We start from the raw sequence: 9161 nt of genomic DNA, 5'->3' as shown, positions 1-9161 counted from the left end.
AATAATTGATTTTCTTTGAATATTTTTGTGAATATTTTATTTATATTAAGTGGTTGCAGTAGAGCAGAATTTTTGTATCTCATTGAAACAGATGCTTCTTCGAGTAAGTATTTAACAAAAAATTCTCGGAGTTTTGATCGAAATGCTTACTATCTGAAAATAAATTCAAAGAAACTTGGCAGACATCTGCGGTCATCAAATAATTGAATTGTGGAATAGTATTTTTTGAACTTTCAAAAATGTGTAGTGAATTGAAATTACGAGTATTAACTCAAAAACAATATATTGAAATCAAAAATACTATACAAAGTTCGGTTTGTATTGTATAGGCATTATTTGTCTACTATTAAATTAAGACTCTGCGATCATCCCATTATTGAATGTCGAGATCAAATTTAGCGAATTCGTATAAATATTACTAACTTTATTTACTTAAAGAAATGTTTAATATTCTTTATCTTAAATGAAATTAATGCGAAAAGGTTCAAACATGCTCAAATATATATTTGTTCTGGAAAATCACAATTACAAAACACAGGAGTAACTATCGTATTTATTAAAGTTCGGTAAACCGCAAGTCTGTTGTAGAAGTTGATGTTTATTGATTTCAGATAAATGAAATATAGTATGTGAGAGAAAAATCCGTCATAAAAACTTCAATATCTGAAATATTTAATATAGTTTTACTTATATTCAAATTTTTAGCCCATTAAATACACTTTAATTTTATGACTGATCTGTGTTTTTGTTATAAAACACTATAGATATCAAAATTTAGTTGATTTGAAGTATACAACTTTCGGTCATTCTTTCAGAAAACCCTACTAATCTCAACAGTTTAGTAGTACAGTTTTTTCAGTACATTAGTGCCTTATTATCTTAAAAACATTTTTTGTAAGAGAAATTTTTATCCATCATGTACCGATTTACTATAATGAACTTCTGAAGTGAACTTCTATATGCTGTTTTTTTTGTATAAAAACAGTTTTTTGTTTTGCCAAAACATATGAATATAAATTTATTATTAAATTTGATTGCGCACTCTAGTTAAAAAATAAAGATTAAATAATTTATTGTAGAAGCAAATAGCAATGTTTATCATGCATACTAGGAAAGCATAATCCTTATTATAGTCCATATTTATAGCTATATGCCTTTTAGGAAATGAAAAAAGAAGATTACCAGTGAACAGCTTTTGGATCAATAGTTTCATGAGATGTAATTATTTTTTTAAAATAGGCTTTATTTCTTTCGATATGAATAGGTATATGATATTGAAAGGATCGGGTTTTAAAATAATTGTATGTTTTTTTTTGGTTAAAGTGTACCTATATGATATCACAGAGAATGTTGTTCCTGAAGGTTGTTTCAGATTTAAAATTTAATTCTATTAAATAGTCTCTAAAATTATTAATAAGCTCGTAAGATTGGTTCTATGTATTTATTTAACTATCTAAAATAGGTACGCAAAATAAATTCTCACCAAAAAGAGACTGCAGGAGTTGGAACTGATATTCATTTTTAAAACAATAATGGAATAATCCTAAACAGTGCAAAATAGGCTTGAATACATTTAAAAGATACTAAATAACGTTAGAATATAGTACAATACATCAAGCTGGTCGCAGTGCATAGGGGCCTTAGCCTAACTCTAAACCCCCCAATATAAGTGATCATTAAAATAGCGTAAATTGTTCTCTATGCTTTATTCAAATAAAGAAATCGTACTTCTTGGGTTCCTTGTACTTTTTTATATGAAATAATAAAATTTTATTAAAAAACTGTATTTGTAATTATTTTTGTTTTCTTTTCAGATAACTCTCATAAATAAATAGCAACTAAAACTAAAGTGAAAGAGTGTAGCTACAAAAATGTAATTGAAGAACAACGAAAAAATCTGCAACAACCTGAGCTATGTTAACAGTATCTGTTAACAATAGCCTTGTTGCTTTCTAATTTAACTAATGCAGAAACCGAACTTTTTACTTCTAATAAGTTACAGACTATGGTTTTCAACCAGAGTACACAATTAAGATATTTTCTAATGATAGTATTGAAAATTTGTTTTGAATAAGACATTTTGTTTTAATGAGACACAATGATATCATCCCCACGTACACCAATGCAGTGTAAAGGAGGAACAAATGGTACTAGGATGGGTGGATTTGCCAATATTTATGCATTGCAATTTATTTTGTGGTTGGTCTTTATTTGGACTTACAACGTAAATGCTGAACCGTATGGCAGCAGTTCAGTTGGAATACACATTCCTGGAGGGAATCCTGGTATCATAAGCGAATCCCGTTGTCCTCGTGTTTGTTCATGTAATGGATTGACTGTGGATTGTTCCCATCGCGGACTAACCCAAGTGCCCAGGAAAATATATTCCGATGTGGAAAGACTGTGAGTACAGAAACTTAAATATATCTTTTTTTATTATTCTTCATAACGTTCCTATTAATTTTTTAACGAATAAAATAAAATTAGTAAGTGAAAAGGGAATTATCCTTGCTTCTAACGTGTTTACAAGGTCACACGGTGCTAATACATTAATCGTCATAAAGGTGACTCATGAATATATATATAAAGTGACTTATACAAAATTTTGTGTTTTAATAGGTTAGCTATGTTATGCTTAATAAATTCTTATAATCGTTAGTAATCATCACCTACGTTAATATGTCAAACACAGAAATGTAATTCAGAAAAATTGTAAACAAATTGATTCACAAAGTAAATTTATATATTATTTCTAATTTTGTTTCGTTCCAATATAGTTTATTGAAATTCTTTAACGAATGGCGTATAATATTTGTTCTAGTACAGTTACTAAGTAACGCAAAGATATGTCAATACATACTTAAGGTATTGGTTTACCGATTTATCAATTCAAAGATCGTCTATAATATAAATGAATAGAAACTCGGATAATTCATATCTCTGTTCGACTTACGTAAATTGCTTTATTCCATCCCAATAAATCTGCGTTTTAAGATTTATTCTTTTTAATATTAAAAAATCGGTAATTATTGATATACTATTTTACATGTTCAATTATATATTGAAAATATTTAAAATAGAAAATATTTTATGGCTAGGCTAATCCTGCCTTTCTAGAGTACATTTCGTGTCTCAAAAGTTTAATAAGAAGTCATGTATTTATTTAATAATATATCCTTTTGATAACAGTTGTTATTGTTCTAACCCGACTAAAGCTAGGGTAAGTCTGGTTACACGAAATCTACGAATTTATTGTATCGCTATCAACAATTCAGTATATATAGTCAAAGATTACAAAGTTGTATAATATACATTATATAATCTGATAGTCTCAATTATTTTTTTATAGAAAACTTAAGTCCCTCCATTCAATGTCACGTACATAAGTTAGTAAACACTTTAAAAATAACATAGCACTTAATTTAACTTTTAAATAAATTTTGTTTTTATTATTTTTAATTTAAATGAAAGTCTACTTAAGAAACAAGTTTATCTTATAAAGCCAAAATCGTACGTGAAAAAAAAAATTTCGTACGAAAAAAAAAAAAAATACAGAACAAGATAACATCAGAATCACGATACATAATAGCCTCACGGAAATCTTTAAGAATAGAGAATACACAAAATAGCTAACAAATTGAACACGTCCTTACTTAGACTCTAATGAAATAATATAAATAAAATGTAACAGTATCTCAGAGTATTATGATCAGGATCTCAGAAAATATATTTACCTACTACTAAAACTGGCTCTAATCGCCAGAATTTTTATCTGACGAAGAAAACAATTTCTACCACAGTATCCTAAAGAATCAGAAAAAACAACAATTTCCAGAAGTCTCATATCCTTTCAAACAAAAACAATATACTATCATATCAAACAGTTCCATTAGATGGTAGTGCGGGTCCCGTATATAGGTATCTAGCCGACAGCGCCAATTCTGCTAAGAATGGGTAAAGGATAAAGCAGCTGTCTGTCTAGAGTGGGGGTAATCTGTAATTTCGTATTTGTAGCGACACCTTTTGATTTTCATCCAGTCGTTAATCAGAGTTTCCATTGTAGATCAACTATTCCAGCTAAATAAAATGCATTTTAGTTTTTTATTCATCTAGATTATAGCTCATTTGTAACTCTTTAATTAAAAAGATCATTATTCTTTGTAAGAAGGAGCGATTTATTTCCATGCACTGAGAATCTTCAATTATTGGAAAAAATATCAAGTGTTTATCTCTATGCAATAAAATACAACAACAACTGTAAATGGCAATATACTATACATATTGTTTCCTTTTGTAAATAACATTAGATACATATGCTACAATCAATTGTAAGACGCGTTGTTTACAAATTTTGCTACACATGTTGCAATTAATCGTAGAACGCATTGTGCAATCTTATTAATTGTTGTAAAAAAGCAAGCAGAAGACGTGTGAATTAGGTGAACTCGCCGATTTAATACTAATTGATTATATATAGCAATGAGAGTGCGTATAAAATTTTTTTTAATGTCAGTTCGATGTGAAAATTTATTGCCGTGAAATGGTAATAAATCTTTAGAAGAATTTTTAATGAAATCAAACGAAAAGTATTTGATCTCTCAAATTAAAATTCAATATGAAATGACAGATATCTTGGTCATGAATGTAATGATACTGGATCTATTGTACGTTATGAGTTATTTTGCTTTTAGAGGAATTTTATGACCAGATAAAAATTAATGAGGTTCGGTTGGAATATAATGACAATCCAAAGGATCCACTCCATCGTATTCCCGAAGAAAAGACGAAGAATTTTTTAGATACTCTTTAAGAAGAACTTTTTTAATTGAATGAGTATGGTCATGTTAGAGTGGCAGCCTTGTCGACCAAATCTCAGATACATACAAATAATGGTCCATTGTGACATCACAGTAGAACAGAAACAATCTGTCAAACTTATAAACTTGGGTATGCCCCTAATTTTAAAGGATGAAAGTTTTATCAAATGAGTTAGAAAATTGGGTCCAAGATTTTGAATCTGACACATGAATTTGGAGTACACTTTTCTCCTTATCCGCGGATCCACAACTGTGACTAAAACTGTTAGACCAAGTCTTGTGGCATGCCTTTTCAATGTGCAGTGGCCTATCAGTACCGCTACCATAGTGCTGAGTTGATTTGGTTTTAGTTGAACCAGCCTACCGAAACGTATTATGAGTAACTTCCACCACATATGTGAGTCTTTCAATATAACGATGTCGAAGGAAACTACAGGGCCTATGAACTAGCTAAACGTAGTACTAATCCTCCCCTGAATATGAAGAGAATAGGTATCAGAATACCTCATATGACTTTTGTAAATTAAGATTGAAGAATAGTCTCATTCAAAAGACGAACTCTTGTCCTGATCAAACGACTACATTTGACTGACGTCCAGATTAATGTAGTCGCCACTTGATAGAACAAAGTCAAGGGATTTACTCAGCTTACTATGGCAGGATATGTCTAAGCTTGTGGCTTGCATAACCGTTCGCTGACTATTTGCTACACACTATCTTAGACTGAGAATTCTCTATTATAAATATTGTAGAAATTGTAAAAATAAGAAAGAGCTTTGACCAAAATTAGAACGAACTTTTTAGACATTCTGTACTCTATTGGGGCCTTGAAATGGTTTCATAATTTAAGTTAATGTACGTTAATTAAGTAAATTTACGTTACGGTCTTATATGAAGTAGTGGTATCACAATGAAATAGTAGAGTTTTAGAAAATGACTAATTTGAATGTTTCAACTGCAAGTGAGAGGCTGAATCTGGTCGTGTGTAACTTTCAAGAATTTAAAAAAATTAATATTTACTAAATCACAACCTGATTCATACCTGAAATGAAGGCAAATGTTTAGAAATAGGTACGCATAAAGGAACACAGAAACAACAGGTAGTGTGATTGCAATGTTAGCCTAACACAAGGAAGAAACAAATTACAAATGTATTTCGATATTAGATAAGGAAAGGACGCACGACAAAAGAACGACACTTAAGATGTAGAGGATACATCCTAAAAATCATTAACCGAACAATGGAAAGTGCAATGCAAATCACAGCGACAACATTATCTTAAGCTACCTATTACTGCAATATCAGACTCCTGTAGATATATTTCGTGTTTTTTTAATAGAGACATGTTGAATTCCGGGACATAATCGTTATTACTTAGCAGTGCTCATCTGTCATCTTTAATTATTCTAATGATGATATATATATTTGTATTGTAGTTTAATACATATATGACATAAATTAACCATACTTAATAACAGAAGAGTATTAAATTCTTGTTATATATGACTACTAACTGTTCTTATTATTTTGTTTTAAATATTTGTTTTTATGTTTATATAAATATATATATATTATTTTCAGTGATTTACAAGGCAACAATATTACTGTAATATTTGAACATGACTTTCAACGGCTTTCAAAACTAAGGATACTGTAAGTAAAAAACATTTGTGTTATCTTTTTATTTTAATTTTTTTTTTAACTTTTTATTTATTTTTTTTTTTTTGATTTTAGCCAATTGACAGATAATCAAATTCACACGATTGAAAAAGGTGCCTTTCAAGACTTAACATCTTTGGAGAGACTGTAAGTAATCGTTTAGCAAGGTTTTCTGATTTAGTGCTTATGTACGAGTAAATGTAGAATTTTTATTTAATACTTCTTATGTTTGATTTAATTTATTTCTTATGTATATGGATTTTTTAACTTGGGATTTGTGCACGTTACAATTAAACTGCATTGCTTTAAAGACGCCTTAACAACAATCGGCTAAAGGCAATCCCTGAAAACTTTGTGATAAGTTCAGCAAGTCTTTTACGATTGTAAGTAGTTTAGATATTAGTTATAATTTTGTAGAGATTTCTATACTTCCGTAGATAGTTGTCTTGAAATATTTTTTGCTTTAAATTGATTTCATGAACGTTTTTTTTGTGAAATATGAAATAAGTTGTAAGTAACATGGTAATATTTAACTATTTCTTTGCTAGAGATATTTCTCATAATGCTATAGCTACTGTTGGACGACGTTCTTTTAAGGGAGCGCAATCATTACGGAGCCTGCAAATTGATAATAATCAAATAACTTGTATGGATGAACACGTTTTCAAAGGACTCATTGAGTTAGAAATTCTGTACGTAAAGTTGTAAAGTTGTGACTATGTATTGCATGTTTATTGTATTTTGTGTGGTATAAAATGTAGTAGAAAAAAGTTTTTAAATTCTCTTCAAAGAATTTCTATTGAATTTCTATTGTTTGAAATATTTAAAAGCTTGTGTATTAAAATTGAATTTACAAAATAATTTGATATTTAGAAATTGAAACCAATTGCAAAGCTGTGACTAACGTTAAGCTTCTAATCTTAAAAAATCTTAAAAAAAAGTTGTGATAAAAATCTTAAGTGTTAAAAATTATAAAAAAAAAATTCAAAATTATATTATCAATGTATTTTTTGTATACTAGTATGTAATCTTAATATTAAAAATAATCCTTAACATAGTTTTATCATATGTTAGAAAGAAATTTTTATACCTATCTCATACGAAGTGTGGAAACTGCAAGTCTATACAATCTATCCGTCTATATATTCGAATAGACTTTATTCCTTAAGTTAATTCAATTTATCCATGTCTTCTGATTATTTGTTTGTCAGCTTGTAGCAAACTAATCTCTCAGTTTGATTTTTAAAGTCAATTAAGACGAGAAAAACTATTTTCTTGATAGAAAGATATCAGTTGCGGATATGTAGTATATTGAATATATTAGACATTTAGATTTGTACACATTTTGCAAACGGTTCTTGAACATTTGTCAGGCTTATTACATTTGTAACTTATTTTTTATCCAAATTTCATTTAGACTAAATTAAATTTAGATAAAACTATCATGCAAGCATTTTCACGATATTTCTTGAATATTGAACAAATATAATCTTTTACCATCAACAATTGAATCAATCAGCTCAGATTTGAGTATAGGTAGATTGTTCATAAACAAGATTTAATCGTATTTAATCGTATTATTCGTATTTAAAAAAAAAATATATATATTAAATTTTTCTGCTCTAAAGTAAAGACTTTTATTAATGAATTATGGTTACAAGAACGGCCGGGTCTACGTTCCGGAGTCACACCCCCAAAGGGACTTCACAAGCAGGTCCTGGCGGGTTACAACAACAACATTAATGAATTATCAATAACTTTATATGAAGGGTATTTAAGTTTTATCTAAATTCTTATTTTCTCTATACTTCAGTTTTAAATAAAATTAAATTCTGCTTTTAAATAGAATAAAAGTAAATATTGTTATGTTTGTAATAAACGTGGAATAACTTTATAAAATATTTTAATATTTTACTGATGCTTTTCTATATATAGAACATTAAACAACAACAATTTAACTACAATTCCTCATAATGTGTTTAATGGATTGGGACGACTACGTGCATTACGACTTTCGGATAATCCATTTTCCTGCGATTGCCACTTATCTTGGCTGTCACGATATTTACGTAATGCACCTCGTCTTGCGCCCTATACTCGCTGTCAGTCACCATCGCAATTAAAAGGACAAAACTTAGCTGACCTACATGATCAAGAATTTAAATGTTCAGGTAAATTTGTTTATATTCTCTATATTTTTTCAGTTGAACATCAATTGAAAAGTAAACAAAAATTACAGTTTTATATGAAAATAATATATTAAATGTCGCAATTATAAATATAAGTATAGGTTTTTTTCTATTTTGCTGTTTTTATACAATGAATCGTATTTTATCAAGTAATCAGACGACGTATAAATTCAGTGCAATTTACTATTTCGCATTTCTATGCTGATAATTGGCAAAGCTACAGGGCACTTTTAAATGTAGTAAATCTGTAATTGTAACAGTTTTGAGATTTCAGTTTTATCTAATAATAATACTTATTGAAGAGTTATAGAACAGTCGATAACAATATCAGTGTAGACGTATAGTCTCATGGTCCCTGGATCTAAATAATTTTTCCGACAATTTTTTTTTATATATTTTCATAATTTATAAAATACAATTTTATGTTGAATATCTTAAATCTATAACTGTTTAAGTATCCTTCGTATACTTAAGATGTATCGCCTCTAAGAAATT

General features: G+C 28.7%; 1 protein-coding gene across 1 annotated transcript; it reads left to right on the top strand.

Annotated features, from left to right (window-relative positions):
* The first annotated feature begins 1829 nt into the window (after positions 1-1829).
* Positions 1830-8917, top strand: LOC119674128 (protein slit-like). The gene is made up of 7 exons (XM_038085253.1): positions 1830-2403; positions 6400-6471; positions 6553-6624; positions 6789-6860; positions 7026-7169; positions 8413-8648; positions 8817-8917. Exons 1-7 carry the CDS (start codon positions 2099-2101, stop codon positions 8915-8917), a joined length of 1002 nt encoding a protein of 333 aa, XP_037941181.1. The 5' UTR covers positions 1830-2098.
* Positions 8918-9161: the final 244 nt, after the last annotated feature.

This window comes from Teleopsis dalmanni, chromosome 2, assembly GCF_002237135.1.
Source record: "Teleopsis dalmanni isolate 2A chromosome 2, ASM223713v2, whole genome shotgun sequence".
NCBI classification, from domain to species: domain Eukaryota; kingdom Metazoa; phylum Arthropoda; class Insecta; order Diptera; family Diopsidae; genus Teleopsis; species Teleopsis dalmanni.
The sequence above is the reverse complement of the archived record's forward strand: the minus strand, read 5'-3'. Positions and strand labels throughout refer to the sequence as shown.